The sequence below is a fragment of the Falco naumanni genome, chromosome 8, assembly GCF_017639655.2.
Source record: "Falco naumanni isolate bFalNau1 chromosome 8, bFalNau1.pat, whole genome shotgun sequence".
Taxonomy (NCBI): domain Eukaryota; kingdom Metazoa; phylum Chordata; class Aves; order Falconiformes; family Falconidae; genus Falco; species Falco naumanni.
The window spans coordinates 38,297,848-38,316,122 of record NC_054061.1 but is presented as its reverse complement, the minus strand read 5'-3'; the positions used below and the strand labels follow the sequence as shown (position 1 = coordinate 38,316,122).

Genomic DNA, 18,275 nt, shown 5'->3' with positions numbered 1-18,275 from the left:
GTAAGACAGTGTGGGAGAGCACCAAGGGTATCATTTAATATTTAGACACCTCAAAAGAACTGTTTTGGTGGATTCTCCTTCGACTTATCAGAGCCATGGCTGGAGTACTTAGGGGTTGTAAGAAATCTTCCTAGCACAGCTTAAATAGCAGTTCCAAGTCGCAGACACACAGACCATATTTGTAGAGTTAAATGTATTTTCTATTTTGGTATGGAAGCGTGTCTCTCCCTACAGATCCTTGGGGCTAAAGCCAAACAGATACCCAAGAAATGAAATTTAATCAGAAGTTTTCATTTGTGCACTAGGAAGTAAAAGCAAACAAGCACCCAGAGCCCAGAGATATGACAGTTCTGGATAGGCACAGGTTAACAAGAGGTAAAACTGAGACACATTTCAGACACACTTTAAAGTGGGTCTTCAAAGATAATGACTTGTAATCGATTATCAGCATAGAATGACTGTGTTCATCCCACAGCACTGTTTTTAACACAAAGTCAAGCAGAAACATGAGAGCAACACTATTCTAAAGCCACGTACATATTTATTCTCCACCCAGGCCAGCAAGGATGGGAAAAGGGAATGCAATTAAAAATAACAATCAGCAAACGTACACTATCTTTACTTAACAAAACATCCCGACTACAGCAGCCAGAAACACACTCAACAATCAGAGTAACTGGAATTCCCTGCAGTTTGACAGTGGCACATAAGCAGAAATTACTTGTGAGTTTCTGAAAGCAAGGGTAGAACAAGACAAAAACTTGTGCTTTTTTCTATTACAACAATTGATAATTATTATATATTTTGCAGCAGGCAAATCATTCCGGGAGCAAAAGAGAAAGCTATCCAGACTTGTTATGAGAAAATTGTCAATAAGATGTTTATAAATAGCACCAGAACTAATCCCAAGCTTAAACTAGCCCCAACCAAAATCAGTGGCAGAACACCCTGACTTCAGCAGGTGCAGAGGCAAGCTTGGTTAAGTGTAAATTCGAAAACACACAATGGATTGTTCCAGTATATCCCCAGAAAGGTGGCCTCCAATCCCAGCATAGCTGCCACGGCAGAGGGAAGGTATTAATGACTTCTCTGACACTCCTCTGTGTCTACATAGCAGTAAGAGGCACAGATTTGGTTTTGTCTCCACTCTGGCAGGCTGTTTACAATCCTGAAAGCAAATCCTGCAGCTCAACAGACATTTCACATGGCTGTGTTCTGTAATGAGCTAGTATTTATCATTCAAGCCCTCTGTAAGCTGAAGGCTCTTTGTGCCACTGACCCCAGCCTTTCGTCTAGCCTTGAACAGCTGCTGTTTGGCAGTGACAGCTGAATTGGGTTTTGTCCTTCTGCAGCAATGCATACTTGCCAGCCATCCTTCTCTCAAACCCACTTGTTGGGGCCAAGATACACAATCCACCCCTTTCATGCCAGCAGCGTCCCTCTAGGCAAAGCGTGAGAACACTTGCCAGCAGGCCTTCCTTCCCATTAATGCTTGTTAAGCATTACTTCTTCCCACCCTCCAGCCATGTGGGAGCCTGCAATTTCCATGTGGAAGAGTATTAAGCAGAGTGGCTGCACTGGGTCACTACAGACTGCCAGCACTGGCATGACTTATCCTTGACTTCTCTATTGATTCAGCAGCACGTCAAGCTCCCTGATTGAAACAGCCCTGTGAAAGGCATTTTACTGCTTGAACTGGTCCCAGGCATGTGTCAGCCTTAGCTGTCAGACTTAACCAGTAAAAACTGCAAGCTGTGCATCAGAAAGCAGCAAACACAGCCTGGCTGTACCTGTGCCCAGGGAGCACCTCTGCTTTATTGGTAAAGTGTGGGGACAAACCTGCTCTTGATATCTGGTTTCTACACTATTCACAGTGTTCATCCTCAAGGCAGCGCTAAGAGGCTGCTTTGGCTGGACCTCCCAGAAGGGGACAGACCACGGACGCAGCAGGGACTTCACTTATTTCTCAGTGTCATGCCTAGAGGATTGGATGGACTTGTTTATACATCACCTGTTCCCAGATGTCCTAACCAGGACAGACAGTGTAGTCTTGAGCTCCTCCTTGAAATGCAACACAAAGCATTAGTTCCTGTGAAATCCAGCTTCTGAATGCTTCTCTTTACCATCCTAAAACTAGAGCAGCTCCCCCTCTGGTAGGGAGACTGGGGAAGTGAAACATCTATACAGACATGAGTGACTGTGCAGCCTGACTGACTGCACACTACAAATTATCTACGTACACGCATGCAAATGGTAGGCTCCTCTGGGTTAGGGCTGAGCCAGACTTACTAGCAACACCAGCTGAACTAGAGCACTCAGAAAATTATTCATGTTTCAGACATGTAACTCAGTCCCCAATAGAGCCCGTTATACATCTCTTTCATTTTCCCTGTGTCCTCCTTAGGCCAGAATCCTAAGAGTCAATCCAGAAAAAGAACATTTCTGCTAATCTTTTTTTTGAAGAGACAAATTTTTTCCAGCATATGGTGGCCACCTCAGCCTGGTCTGGGAGCCCACTAAGATGCCATGCAAAGTCCCAAAAGGAGGCAAACCAATTATGAAAATGAGACATGAGGAGAGGAGGATATATAATCTGTTGCTCATCCGTATAATTAACGAGGAAGTGTGTGTGGGATGCAGATTTCCAGAGCTGAGGCACTAATGCAATTTGCACTGGCACTAACAAACATGGGCTCAGGGACTCCCCTGTTCTGAAAGAGAAGGTCCAGCAGCTCTTCCATAAGAGCAACCTGAAAAACAAAATGACTGTTTCAGTAACACCGTCCCATCCCAAGCACCTTCAACTCCACCTCCTTAAACATAGGTGCTGCTGGTCCAAACCTACATTGCAGTGACCTGCAAACTGATCACCCTTCCTCAGAGCAGGTTTCTTGCCTATAATGCAACTGTTTGCACTGCACACTGTATATGACTCCCACAGCCCATTCCTTCCTAACAGTGCACCTATCAAGACAGCAAATGCAGGTGTGTCCTAACCACCTATCTGTGCACCTACAGTCACCTGAGGATGCTGGTGACAGGCCAGTCAGGTCCCCATGCACTGCATTACAGAGCAAGCTCTACTCTTCCATCATGTGATGGGTGTGTTTCAGGTCAGTGTACAGCTCATGTGCCTTTGTTGGGGACTATGCTGTCCTCCCCCAGTGAAAGGCTGGGCACAACTATTCCAGTGGTCTGTTTTTCAAACTGACAGTGTCTAAGCAGCTAGCCTACTGGGAAGGTCTGCTGCACTTATTGGAAGGGCTGTTAAAGGACCCTTTCTAGGAAAACTGCAGGAACATCACACATTTTGCAATTTAGCCTTCACCTCTGAACAGGTTCTTGTCTCTTGAAGTTCAACCCCTGAGTAGAGACTTCTTTTCACTGGGTCAACGGATCACGGTTATGTCCTATATCTGAAATGTAAAGTTCCACTTTACAGAAGTGGACTTTTCAGCATGTATCTCTGCCACTCCACGAACAGCCTGAGCCCCACAGACCTGGATTTTCTCACCATTCCCACAAGTTATAATTAGCTAAAACAGATGACAAATCCTTGGAGAGCCATGCACCTCCCCACCCAGACCATGGGAAGCTAGCACACTTCCATTCTGTGACATTTAAAGAGCACTCCCAGCCCAATATTTTATTAATTAAGTTTGTGTTTAAATATATATATATATAAAAAAAACTATCAGTGTGTTATTGTCTAGGTGAAAACCATTCACATATGACCAAAACAGTCAGCCAGGACAAAGGCTCAGACTGCCGAGGTCTCAACCCCCTGTGCAGAGCTCTTGCCAGAAAGACTACCTGAGATATTGTCAGAATCTAGCAGCTCAACAATGCTGTATGGAGAACAATCTTCCAAACCCAGCTTACTGCAGAGCCAGCCACAGAAGCCCTTCTCCATATCCCTGACAGCATGCCACCAGTACCCAAAGGACCATGCTACCTGCGCCACAGCTGAGTACAGGCCTAGGGAAAAAGACACCACCATAATTATAATTGGGTAGAAGATGATTAAAAAGGGACAAAATGTGATTTTGTGCCAGAAGGTCCTCTCTTCATTGTATACCAAGAAGATGTTGTACCATGTAATGGTTCCATAGTAGAATGAAACCACAAAGGACACTACAAAAATGATGGGGAGGCAGATGATGGTCCAGAGAACAACGTGGGGTCCTCTGTCCAGCCCAACATCACATTTCTTCTTCTCAGGCATGTCCTCTTTAGGGGGCTCCTTTGACTTCGCCAGTTCCTGTAGCTCTTTATCCGTTAGTGTGACATGGATGTCCACCATCTGACCCTTCTTCTTTCCCCTGGTGATTGTTCCAGTCAAGGTGACATAGCGGCTGTCTAAAGGCATGTTCCAGACACCTACAAACACAGATAAACTCATCTACATAAGATTTATTTTCAGTACAGAGTATTTTCTGTAAATCCCCAAAGACAATTAGATAGTGCATATGGAGTTATAATTAAATTAAAAAAAGATGGAATGCAATAAGCAATGCAGTATAAAGAAGATTATCACAGAAGAAAATGGAAGAACTAATGAGGGAGAAGACATGAATTCCAGATGATAGAAATCACAAGGGAGAAGACTCCAGCATCTGCACTAGGGACGATATGAGAAGGGAAAGTGCTGCAGGAGTGTATGAGAAAGAGATGAGCCACAGTAACTGAATCAAAAATGGCATGCCTATTTTCTCTGGTACCTTCATAGATTTATTCCTTAACAGTGTGAACACTTGGCATGAAATATGACTAAGACTCTTGTTCTGGAATAAGCACATCCATACATGGAGTTATACTTGAATAGCTAATATTTCACTTTACATTTCCACTGTATCTCAATCCAAATTAATTTTCAAAGTTTAGAAAAAGCTTACAAACTCTCATATAATTATATCTGCATTTTAAGGGATCAGCAAAGGCACCAAACAGGAAAGTGTTGGGATGCATGTTAAAGTCACAGACTGGCTTAGTTCCCAAGTGAAATTCATTAGGACAGTCCCTGCAACGATACTGGCCAAAAACTCTATGGGCCTAAAATATACTTCCTCCCGGTCTTAATTCTGACTAGCTTGAAAGAAGGTCTTCAGAGGCTCTTAAAAGGAGGCTCAGCAGTTTGAACTGGCCCACCAAAATAGGAAGGCAGCAGATAAGCCATGAGGATAGGGGTTAAGATCATGAGGGAATCTGCTGCAGCTGAGGGATGAGGAGCATGCATTCACATTTAAGCCCCTACCATCCTGCACTGCCGACTCACAAGAGGATTAGCCATAGGACCTGCCTCCCACACTTCTTCCCTGCAAGGGTATCCAGGACAGGCATCAGAAGTGAAAGCGGCTCCAAGATGCCCCATGATGACCTTGCCAAACAATCACTCTTAAAGAGGAAGCTGTGCTGAGAATATGCAAACAGAAAGCAACAGCAAATCCTAGATAATGAGTAAAACTCCCTGTCACAGGTAGAGCCACTAAATCCATTTGCTTCTATCCTTTCACTTAACAGGCAGTTGTTTTAAGCATGGACAGGAGCTTGACCACAGCATCATTGGCTTAAAGCACACACAGCATTCTTCTGGATCAACCCTAACATTTAAACATACATTTAAAAATGAGTGCAGCAACAACCAACCTCTGCAAAGAACTGCAAGGACACCCCAGATCAGCCTGTAATGCTTTTTATTTCAGAGTGGTTTTATGTATGAACTCAGGCTCTCCTTGCCCGCAGTCTTGGAGAGGGTTGGTCCCAGAGTCACTTACATTTGACTTTAGCGCATGCTGGCATCAAAAAAGACTTTATGGAAAATGGGTGTTCCCAGGAATACATACCATCTGCCATGGACTGACCCAGGAACTTGGAGCCTTCCTCAGAGCTCCTCTCCCCTCCTTCTTCATCTACCTGTTCTTCTTCCACCTTATTCTCATTCTCTGACCGATACACTATTATTGACTCAGGACGAGACTCTTTCTTCTTCTTTTTCCTCCGGTCCATAGTGGCTTCCCCATCAAAGGTGACAGTGGTTGCCACAGCCCTTCTCATGGAGCCATGGCGAGGGCTCTGGCTTCCAGACTTGCTCTCTTTCTGCACTGTCTCCTCCATCCCACTGCTGCTCTCAAGACCCTCACTTGGCATCTTGCAGCACTTGTTTCCAACCTAACAGGTCCTGCACTTAGAAGTCATTGATTAGGCAATGGTCCCATGGATGCTTTGCTTTGGTAAGATGTCCCAGTGCTGACATCCAAATTATGCACTCCATTCCCAGCCTAAAATGACAAAGAAAGCTGAAAAAGTGTCTTTTTCTTACCAAGCAGAAAAAATGGCCATAGTTTTCCCATAAAGGGTTACTTTCAACTGGTTTAAGTGTCATCTGAAGATCCTTATTACTGTCCTGAACTTCAATTTTATTACATGGATACATGCTTTGTAGTATCACCTAATCCTGATTCTCAGGTTCCAATTTTAAATGTAACAAACCAAAGCTACTGGAAAAGGAAAGAGTAATAACATTTATAAAAAGAGATTAAACAAGCACAGCTTACTGGGTGAATTAATATTCCTCTGCAATGCTGGAAGCAAACAGAAGACAATAGTTTTGGCCCATACGCATGAGAATGCAGAAACAAAACCATAGAGGAAAAAGAAGTTGACTGATTTAAGGGATTGGCCTAGATTAGACAGCTGCAGCAGGAATACTGTGCTCATCCTCATTACAACAGGTATATTGGTGCCAGACTTTCTCATTTTGAGTGTCTTCTGATTTACTGCCCATTGCAAGGGTATTACAAAAAGTAATCAAATGATGTCAAAATGAATGATGTTTCAATCCATACCGATTTAGCATTATGTAGTGCTGTCAAACCTTAAAAATACAGTATATACAGTGGATTTAAAGCAAAATCACTATTAAGATTACTTCACTAGGGAGGGAATTGGAAACCACAGCCAAGTCTCCTGGTTGTGCAGGGAAAACAACCCAAATCTTCTCAAAGCTTTGTTAACAAATACAGCAGCTTCAGTTTTTTCTCCTCATTCAAGCAAAATTAACAGCAATATCAAGTGACACTGTTATCTGTGGGAAAGCTGCCTACGTAAAAAACATATAATTAAAGAGGCATTGAGACAGACAAATCCTGCTCCATGGACATGGACGAAGCAGGATTAATGGTTCTCAGATATCATAACAATTACGAAACTGACTGTGCCAAGTATTCATGAAGTATTTAGGTACAAATCTGAATACACTGAATAACATTTAACAACACTGAAGACCTCTGTTGAACATTCACATTTATATTTCAAAAAATGCACATGACCAATAATTAAGCTTCTACCTAGTATCTAACTCATCTCTTTAACAGGAAACTAAGAAACACAGTTATCATAGTTTATAGCCCACACAATGCCAGGGAAATTGTTTTACCTGAACAGATGCTAGAAACTAGTTGAGCATTTTTAGATGTGGCAGCATGGTCCTGGTCTTCCCACTGATACAAGATTTTTCTAGTTTGTTTTGAAATGTTTTGCAGAACTCTAGATCAACTATTTATGCCCCATACGCTCTCTCTCACACACACAACTTTTATTTGTGTCACTTTAACACCTAAGACTGTGACCAATTGGCTCTACATGGCTTTGAAGAACTCAACAATTCAGATTATTTTTTGAAACCTCAACAGAGAATGGAGCAAAAACAAGAAGGGATTTTTCCCCAGAGACCTTTTTGGTCTCTGGGAAAAGCATCTCATCACCTCCACCATCCCCCTCCCCCCCCCCAAAAAAAAACCCCAAACATAAATGAGCTAATGAGAAGCAATTTCTCAATACAGTTCTTGTACCTTGTCTGCCTGAGGAACACACCCTTTACATCTGTTTGGAAGCATCATGTAGATAGCCAGTTTTACACATACCATAATATAAAAGAGGAATGGGATATGCAAGAAACTTCACAGTGAAATCTAATACTTCACTTTCCACTTCCTCCTTTTAATTCCAAAGCAAACCATCCACTGACTTCAAAGATAGCAAGCTCTGGCTCTTAACATGTTAATATTGGCAGGACTCCGAGATCTTTTCACATCAGTGGAATTCATGTAAGTTTTCATTCAGTGTTTTTTAAAAATGCCTTTATGGGGAAATGGAATACATTTATTATATGGAATAAACTCACTCTTTGTAGTAAATTCATCCAGTAAGTACAATAGGCTCTAACATTTTTCTTTGAGAATTAGCAATAAAACTTCATGGCTTGCATCTATGAAATCCGAAAATTATGACTGAGCCTAATAAGCCCCTGAGACAACAGTGAGATTCCCCTCCCAGAGGTACTGAAAACAGGCCTGGAGCTACAGAGAAGCCAAAACTATCACTGTTGGGGTGACCTACTAAAGGTCTGGAGAAACAGAAGTTGATTTGGGATTAGATTCACAAAGATCCTGGCTGTAGTTCCACGATCAGTCCCCACTGCTTTGAAAAGGAGATGACTTGCCAGTAACATCTAAAACCAACGTAAAGCTACAGGCAAAGATTTGTGGTTGAAGTTTTTTTTTTCCTTAAGGTTTATACAGCTGTGACATTGGTTAAAATCACAGTAGATGATAAACTAACATCAGTTCTCAGTGCAATGCCAAAGCCTAAAGGATTATGTCAGCCTTAACTATGAGAGGAGAAGCAAGGAATCTGTCACAGATAGGCACTGGAAATCCATGTCCAGTTCTTGTGCTCACCGGTCAGGTGGGATGCTGATTAATAACCAGAAGATGCCCTGCGATCCCCCCAGTTATTTTGCTATGTCATATGTTCCCACCCCCACTATAGCAGCTACTGCCACTGTGAATTTCCACCAGGACTAGAAAGAAACACCTCAACAGCATGTTTGTCAAGGGGTGGCAGCTCAGTTTCTACTTCTCTTGCTCCTGAGCTCAGAACAGGGGAGGGAACAGGCTATGGGAGACAAGCCCCTAAGAAGTGTCGTTGCTGTGGCTGGGTCAGAGCCCTTGGGATAAGGAAGTGAAGAAGCCCAGATTATTCTGTTTAAGGCACAAGGAAGTAAAATCTGATATTAGTCTGTCTACATCAGAAACAAAAACACGGTGAAGGAGAACCCTCTGATCCAGCAGAGGAGGATGCAGTAAGATAAAAAGCTGAAAGATACAAACACAGGCCAGACGTTAGGTAGGTGTTTTAACAAAGTGGTAGGTGTCACTTGATATACATCACAGAGGGCTGTGGAAAGTTGTCCCATCACTGGAAACTTCCAAATCTGGACTGGGTATCTTGGCAGCTGTTTGGTCACCAGTACTTGACTAGAAAAGGTATTAGTGTGGGAAAGTCCTATGGCTTGTATTAGGGAGCAGTCAGATTGAAAGATCACAAAGATCTTTCCTGATCTTAAGCTTGTTTTCACAACAGATGTTTGTTCTTTCCTCATCTGTTTCTACCAATGGACCAGCTGGGATATGCTCTCCCACCTGGTCCAGACTTCTGAACACAGCACTTCGAAACACCACCATCAGCCCCACATCCCACAGGGATGCTGGTGAATCAAACAGGTTCAAGCCACAATCCCATTTTCCCCAAGAATATTTTCTTCCTATTTGCAAACAAAAAATGGGCTCTTGCAGAAGTCACAGTAGAGTACACACAGCTTATTTTTTCTCTCTTCCTTTTCTATACATCCTGTAAGAACAAGGACAGCCCTCATCACTACACAGCTATCTACTGCATCAACTCATGTCAGCCATACACTGAGCTCTTCACCCCTTAAAAGCCTTGCTGTGGAGCTGAAGCATGACAATTGCTGTGCATCTAATACTAGTGATGTCTCCCATGTGAGAGCACAGGGACAGACAGGAATCCAATAACTGTACATGGGAGGGAGGGAAAATAAATGGTCAGATTTCAAGGATAGCGGGGAGAAGTTTATTAGCCAAACAATTTGTTATTAATCTTTGTGTGAAAACAGATGGAGAACCCTGGGGAGGTGGCTCTGCAAAAACACTCTGTAGAGGAATTTTTAGAAGCACAATCTTCTGTTACTATGCAGTAAAGCTATTGCTGCTTACACTTCTTACACTTCTCATGACAGAATTAGTCTTTGACACACATAACAGGAGCCTAAAAGCTTGGCCTTGCACCATTTAGGTCAACGGAAGCCTTTTCCATTGGTTTTCAGGGTTTGATCCTGCTGCTAACAGAAGAGAAATTATCCGGTTTGAACACAGACAGGAAGGAAGAGCCTTCCCGCAAGCTAATAAAATCCTTGATCTTAAATCCCTGCTAAAACACAAGTAACCTTTTTATAACTGCTCAGAGCAGACATTAGAGGAAAAAATGTAGACCGTAAGCAGTGAGGAGCATCAATTTTTATTTTTACAGTCACATAAAATGCTCAACACAAGAAAAACTGGCACTGTGTCTTCACTCACATCATGCAGGGGTTATCTGCAGAACAAAACCCCTGTGCTTTAGAAGCACTGTGCGTTACCTAGGACAGGGAAGAGATAAGGAGAAATTTACCCCAGAGACACACTTTAAGAGAGAATTCCCCAGCCATGGATCAACTCCATAGCACCCCTATCCCTTAATCCCTTCTCTACGCAACCCCGCCTCTTGATTTTGTGCATGTGCATGCGTGTGTTTCTGAGGATGCATGTTATCCGAAGAATTATTTCCAATCCTTAATATTTTTAAAGGGGTTATCTGCTAGCAGGTTGTACATATGAAAAATAGATGGTATCAGATGCATGCAGCTGTTCAGGACAGATCTGTCTGTCACCAATCAATCCTGTTATGACAAAATGCACTGGTCTAATTGAGGACATGCAGCCCCACACCTTACAAAATCATGTGGCATGACCTATGTTTAATTCAGACCTTATTCTGGGAACGGGTGAAATGGTAGGGCTCCCTCAACAGCTTTGGATCTGTTTTAAATTTCTAAATGACTCCACATGATCTTTCACATATGCATCCTCATTACACCCTGCTGAAACAGAGGACAATGTCCTTCTCCATCTCGTGATGAAATAGCTCAAACTAGATTACAGAGTTACTTGAACCTAGCAACTGCTCAAGGCTGTGATGAATGACACGTTAAAAGGCAAGGCAAGACTAGCCCCTCCCTATCAGTATTGGGGTCTGTGCAGCTTGCGGTGAGCTTGACAGGGGGATTTATTTCACTGAAAATAACCCTTTTGCATTTTAAAAGAAAATAAAATGTTATTTTCAGCCAGACAGATTCCCTCATCAGGTTCACCATGCAGCTATCCCTAGAGGAAAGAATTTCTAAGGAGGGGGAGAAAAACTGCCCCTCGTGGCAGCGGCCCATTGTGAGGCTGCATTGTCTGTACACAGCTTAATCCACAAGCTTCAAAGCATTTTCACTTCTTGGAAAGAGAGACAAGAAACGCTCTGACTGTGCATCCAAGCAGAAGCAGTCCTCAAGCTGGACTGCAGAAAGCAGAGGATGGTGCTGAGCACTGCAGCAGAGGGGACAACGCAATAAGATGACTTATACCACCAAAAACTTTATGGCTGTTTGCTAATGGAGCCCTGCTGCCCCACGCCTTCCACTCAGAAGCAGAGGGTGCTAAAAGCAAAGGGAGGAGTGGGCAAGCAACACAATCCTTGCAGGCAAGTGCCGACAGACCCAAGTTTGCCCAGTCCTTCTCATTTATCACTGGCACATGGCTCCTGCCTGTTGGCTGGTGGCATTAGTGCCAGTGCTGCCCCACATTGCTGAGCAGCTTCTGGACCAATCCCACTGGCACCATGAGCTGGACCTGTGTCAGCCAGTATGGATTGACCATCACTGAAGATGTACCTGCAGCAAGACTTGACTTGCTTGAGTACGGATTAAGGGCTCGCTGGTCCTGGTGCCACACTGAGTGGCTCATGCCCCTTGCTCTCCCCACTGTCCTTCTGTCAGACGCCCAAACACTTGCTGACAGTATTCTGTGGATACAGCCAAAACAAAACAAAAAAAAGTAATGAAGAGAGGTGCTCCAAAGTATCACTGAATTGTTTCTGGATGACATTTTCAAAGGATTCTTTTAAAAGTCAAGGACATTTTAGAGTATCTGTTTTATGAATCAGTTCTTTTTATTTTCCTCTGTTGTTCCATAACTTTTCCAAATGTCACAGAAAAATAACTGCTATGTAGATCAGTATTACTGAAGGCTGGAAAACAGCATACAAGTATAGCTGTGCATTTTTATTTTATATTAAACGAAATGCCTAATTGATTTTCTCGCATACTAACTTTTTCAAAATCCCCAAACTGTACTGGTCTGCCTTTTTAAAAGTGAAAGCCTGCAGTGCTGTCTCTCTCTTGTCTCCCCATTTCTTTGTCCAGACTGCTAGAAGAAAGAGAAATTGAGACAAAGGACTCAAAGCTTCCTACTGCCTCCACAGGCATGAGATCTGTTTCTTTATGTTTATTATACTGTGCTAAAAATGTCAATGAATGCCACGTGCACATTAGCCTTTGAAGAGAACCAAGGCTTTAAAAGGAGAATGACTTGGAAATGGAAGTTAGTTTGAAATCTTCAAAGCAAACCAAGTGGTTTAGATGAGATTCTTGAATAAATTCAGCAGAAGTCCCTGAATCTTGTATAAAAAAAATCTCTCGACAATCAAGTGGAGACATGCTCTCTCAATTCCTTTGTTCTACCCCTCACTTCTGCGTTTGCCAAAGCAGGCCATACTGCACCTTGAAACAGCAGGTGCCCATTGTAATTCCGAACCCATCCACCAGGTCACTGATGGATTACACTTTACCATAGAACAGCCAAACAAGTCAGTCTCACCAACTTGAGCCCAGCATCCTGCCTGCGCAGCTCCCTTAGGCTGGGATCAGGTGTAGCATTGCAATGGTTTAACCCCAGCCAGCAACCCAGCAACAAAGTACCACGCAGCTGCTCACTCACTACCCCCACCCCGCCCCCAGTGGGATGGGAAGGAGAATCAGAAAAAGGAAAAACCTGTGGGTCGAGATAAGAACACTTTAATAACTGAAATAAAGTTTAAAAAATAAAAAAATGTAATAATAGTAATAGTAATTAAGGGGGGTGGGAGTGGAGCTGGGGAAGAGAGAAGGGTAAAACCCAAGGGAAAACCAATGATGCACAATATAATTACTCCCTACCCGCTGACTGATGCCCTGCCAGTCCCTAAGCAGCGATAGGCCACCCCTGGCCAACTCCCCTCAGTTTATATACTGAGGATGACGTTCTATGGTATGGAACACCCGTTTGGCTATTTTGGGTCAGCTGTCCTGGCTCTGCTCCCTCCCAGCTCCTTGTGCACCTGCTCACTGGCAGAGCATGGGAAACTGAAAAGTCCTTGATTTAGGGTAAGCACTACTTCGCAACAACTAAAACACTGGTATATTATCAACATCATTCTCATACTACATCCAAAACACAGCACTGTACCAGCTACTAAGAAGAAAATTAGTTCTATCCCAGCTGAAACCAGGACAAGCATCTATTTTTATTGGTATAATACCTGATTCATCCTCAGTTTGAAGGCTTGGTATTAAATGGGATTGGAAGATTTGCTAGGAGCTTGCTGCACACATCAAATGGGTGTTGTGCCTCCTCTAGGCATCCAAGCAGATGCCTAGCGACAGTAACAGAGCAAACATGTAGTACATGAAACCAGAGTTTTGATCCTCTCACCTTCCTTTCCAGAGTACAGAGAAAGACAGTACAGTCCTAGCTACAGAGACCTGCCTGGCAGGTGATTTCAGTGAAGGACTGCAAGACCCATTTCCTTTCCTTAGGAAATGATGCAGTGATAATGCGTGCTGGACTCTTGCCTGACCTTTACAATAACTGAAAACTAGGACCCTGTTTGGCACCTCATGCTCTTTTTTCCTTCCTTTCCTACTCAGAAGATGCCTGACCATCTCAGTCTTCTCTCCCTTTCCTGCCCTGCTCTGTGCTGGCAAGGTCAAGCACCCCACTGCTTTACTTAGGCAAAATAAGGAGAAACCACACATAGAAATACCTGCAATTGAAGAGCAAGAAGGTGCAGACATGCAGCCCAGTGGAAAACACAATTGTAAATCCAGTCTGGAAAGGATTATCTGAAAAATACCACACTTAACTACATCCTGTGGTTTTTACTATGCAAGATATTTGGGGGCTTCAGATCAGAGCTTTCCGAGAGTTACACCTGGCTGCAGCCCAGGAATTGCTGAAGAGCCAAACTGCAGAGAACTGGAAGATTCCCCTGGGAGTGATTCAGGATTGCTTAATGCATTGCACAGTAAATATAATCTAAGATATTTAGACAGTATCTCCAACAGCAGGAATTAGTTGGCTCAGGGGACTCTCGACTGGATACAAGTGCAGATACAGATCCATGGTGCCAGGGTATTAAAAATGCAGCACTTTGAACTGTAGACAAATGAATGCTTCAGTATCACTAGCACTGTATTAGCAGGGGGTGTGATTATTTAGAAAATCTGTCTACGTACCAGTTTCAAACTGTTTGATGTTGACATCCTACATCTTGCACCACTGCAAACTCCACTTTGAATGAGGTGTCGGTGGTATCTTCTATAATTTTTTTTAAACACTGGAATGAAATTCCTAGGAGTAATGATGAAAGGTTGTAATATCCCGATTATCTCCTCGACTGAAATCCCCCAAGATACCACTGAGAGTAAAGTACCTTTCCAGAGGAATGTCCCTGAAGAGATGAATCGACCAGAGAGCCTGACCAGCAGCTAAGGCTGACCAGGAGTTGTTTTGACACTGAAACCAGAAGCCACAAACCAGAAAGGCTCTGACTACTTAACAAAAGGTGATGAAAGGAAAAACAGACACAGGAGAGAATGTGCAGACAGGAGGTGAAAGTAGCAGGGATTTCCAAAGAGACCTTTTGTGTAATCCCACAGAAAGGTCCCAAGAGAAGCAGAAACTCACACTGGTTTTCATTTGGTTTCAGCCCAATCCAGGCATTTCTTGTAATAGGTATGGGTGATGGTGGTGCATGTGGAGAAATTTTTGTGGTTATATTTTGTGCAATTTGGTATCCCAGGAGAAGAAAGATAGGAACCTGGAGCATCCATAAGGGTGGGGTTCTGCGAAAGCAGAGGCTGCTGGAGTGCAAGCCTGATTTTTTCTGAAGGCTAACTAGCATAAACCCTCTGTCAGAAAATGTCTTTGACCCTACAGTTTTATTTCTGGCACTGAGACATTTTTCATTAAATCTCCTCTGCTCTCACCTCCTTGTGAGACTGCTGGCCCCAGGGATACCTCTCCCAGCATTTGGGTCCTGCAGAGGTTTCTCTCCTGTTTGAGCCATCTGTTTTCTCACATCATGTTGGTATTTAACAACTCTGAGACCCTCCCCCTTGCCAACATGGATTATGAACTATGGGAGGGCACAGACCCCCTGAAGGACAGCAGGCTATAAGGAATTATTAAGGCAGTACGTATTGCTGCCAGGATTTTTGAAGCATGGCGGTGTACTGGACTGGCAGATGTCATCAGCTGAATAGCTGAGCCATAGGCTGGCAAAGCACAAAATCAGCTTTTGACAAAAGTAGACTTTTCTGAAAATGCAGTTTCCTGTTCATCTCAACAAATTGAACTAATTCATTCAATGCCAAGACACAATCTGGGAGCTGCAGAAACAGGAAATCTAGTTTTTCCTCTTCAATCTATAAATAAAACAGTAGATGCTGAAGAATAACGTACTAATCCCACAACTCTGAAGGAGCTGACAACTGGAAAACCACCTATTGATTAATTCCTTTTCCTACGTGTGTCATCTTGATTTTTGAATATTTAATGTTTTAAGTGATAGCTATACCAAGGAAAAAACACTGAGATGGTTTTTAACTTCAAAAATTGAAAATTAAGACTCCAAGGCTTTAAATGCAGATTTATTTTCTTCCAAATTTAAGCTGCCACATACTGAAAAAGTAATAAAAAAACCCATCTAATCAGATACCGTTTCCTAAGACAAAAATTAATAATCTGAACATTAAGCTTATAGAATAACATAAATATGTAAGAAGCACCTTCTGCTTACTGAATTTACCACTATATGGCTGCATGAAGTGGCAGACCAACATGTTTTAATACTACCAATAAAAGAAAATTAACATTCCTTTTCAAATAAGAAAGTACAAGTACAGGAGAAGATTAAAATTTATTTTAGTTAATAGAATTTTCTTCTTTTCAGCTTAAATAATTTTGTATTTTAATCAGCAGAGTAAAATCGATTCACACAAAGGTATACTTTGAATCCCGGGTGCAAAGGCAACCCACACAACAATGAAGAGAAGCCATTGCTCTCCTGAAAACATCTGTGAGTATTGGTTACCTCAGCTCTGTTCTTTGTGGATATGTTTTGTACCAGAAGGGGCTACCCTCCACTGAATGCCAAGGAATGGGCGTCTCCTTTTCTTGCCCCCTTACTCTCTGGTCTTTATGCCTTTCCCCTTTCTCCTCCCACCCATCACTCACAGAACCTTAATTCACATGTTCAGCCCCTTATTTAAGGCATTTCTATGACTACTGAGAAATTCCAAAACCCAAGCAATTTATCCTGGTAAGGAAGAAAAAAATCATTTTATAGTGCTTTCCAGGAAGAACACTGAAATCAAGCAAGTCCTATGAACAGAGGCCCACTGGATTTTCCTTGGTGGCCTGCATCTCAGTCAGGGTGGCAGGCAGGTCAGAATATATAGAATTAGTTCACTAGCACAGACAAATGCTTCCCCATGGGATTAATTAATGATTACTCTGATACAGCCTGCCTAAAATATGTAAGGCAGCCAGAAACAGTTAATGGGGATCTTTGGAGCCTACAGATTGTGGAAGATAATAAGGGGGGGGGGGGGGGGAGGGGTGTATCTTGCAGTGTCACCCACAGTGCTTCATGTTTTGCCTCCAGAAAGCAACGGTGTGCTTTAAAATATTAAGGTGTTCCACAAACATTAGCCCATCCAGAAGGCAACTTTGTCTAACAATCGACTTACTGGCCTAAGTCACCATGCAGAAGTCCACTCCTGTCTTGTCACCCCTTGCTGAATGAGTCTGGACAAAGTTAACTTCTTCATGCCTCCCCTTCCCTAGACTTAAAACGAGGGGACACAGCTTTCTTTGAAACACACTGAACCTCAGGATAAAGATGTTATCTTAAAACTGTCTCTGATTTAAAGTATAAAACCTTAGAACATGTTTTGGGAAAAGTAAAAAAAAAAATGTTTAACAAATGAGAAAACCAAAACTGACTCAATGATACTCCCACTAGACTTACATGTGTCTTTTAATATTTTTTTCTCACTCTCTTCTCCCATTAGCCATTCCCCCTTAGGCAAAAATAACAGGACAAAATTGAGATACACGTTCCAACACCTCTTATATTGAAAAGGACAGAGGAGATGCCTGGAGAGATACTGAACATGCACACACATGCTCCCAGGCACATCAGCACTGGTTAAAATCACCTGCAACGGGCAAAGATGCTCTGTCACTTCACTGTGGGATATAAAGGAAAATAATGTTGGCTGTCCTCTACGTCAGCTGAATAATTAATACCGAGCTTATTAAGGACGATTATAAGTGGGGAAAAAAAAAACCCCACCATAAAGACATTTTAGCACAAAACGGCTATGTTAGGGATACGGTAAATGGTATCACCTCAGCTTTCCCAACCTCTTCCCGACAGAGCCCGTGCCTGGAGAGGGGATTCTCCGTCCGCGGGTCCCTGGCCGGAGAACACCAGCAGCTTTCTCCGTTATTTACGACACCTTTAGAACATTACACGGGCTCCTCCTGGCCGGGGCTCCCTCAGCCGTGCTCCTGAGGGTGTCCTCCCGCATGGCTGTGGAAGCCGACCCGAACCGGTACAGAAAAACACGACGACCCCTCCCTTTAAAGCAGAGGAGACGGCGCACGGGGCTAGCAGGCTCGCTGGAGGCCCCAGCAGGCCGGCGCGACCCCGGGGTACCAGGGCGCTACCTGAGGAGCCGATCCCGCCCAGGCGCCGGACGCGCGGCCAGCGGCTCCCCGCCGCGGGGACGGACCCGGCCGCTACCGACCCGTGGATAGCCACCCGCCTTACCTGCCGCCCGCGGGGCCCCGGTGCCACGCTGCGCCGTGCCGTGCCGTGCCGCAGGACGCGGGAGCGACGGGCTGCCCGGGGCCCCGCCACCCGCCCGCTCGTCGTCCCCGGCGCTGAGCCGCGGCGCGGGCGGGCGGGAGGGCGGGGCCGCGCGTCACGTGGCGGGGGCGGCG

At 43.7% G+C, this 18,275-nt stretch overlaps 1 protein-coding gene across 3 annotated transcripts; it reads right to left on the bottom strand.

Moving 5' to 3' along the window:
• Nucleotides 1–524: 524 nt before the first annotated feature.
• Nucleotides 525–18,239, bottom strand: TMEM169 (transmembrane protein 169). 3 transcript variants are annotated; one of them, XM_040605207.1, is made up of 3 exons: nt 18,103–18,239; nt 5,844–6,278; nt 525–4,380 (listed from the first exon to the last, which is right to left on the bottom strand). In XM_040605207.1, exons 2-3 carry the CDS (start codon nt 6,145–6,147, stop codon nt 3,761–3,763), a joined length of 924 nt encoding a protein of 307 aa, XP_040461141.1. In that variant the 5' UTR covers nt 6,148–6,278; nt 18,103–18,239; the 3' UTR covers nt 525–3,760. The 3 variants fall into 3 exon arrangements, with proteins under 3 accessions (XP_040461141.1, XP_040461143.1, XP_040461142.1); XM_040605209.1 differs by lacking the exon at nt 18,103–18,239 and adding an exon at nt 14,498–14,612; XM_040605208.1 differs by lacking the exon at nt 18,103–18,239 and having other exon boundaries at nt 5,844–11,820.
• Between the last annotated feature and the right edge of the window lie 36 nt (nt 18,240–18,275).

Bases quoted from the DNA above. Each gene is read 5' to 3' on its own strand.
- TMEM169 (XM_040605207.1), bottom strand. From the start codon at position 6,147: ATGCCAAGTGAGGGTCTTGAGAGCAGCAGTGGGATGGAGGAGACAGTG. The intron at 4,381-5,843 runs GTATGTATTCCT...CTGTGTTTGTAG, and splicing joins GGGTCAGTCCATGGCAGATG to GTGTCTGGAACATGCCTTTA.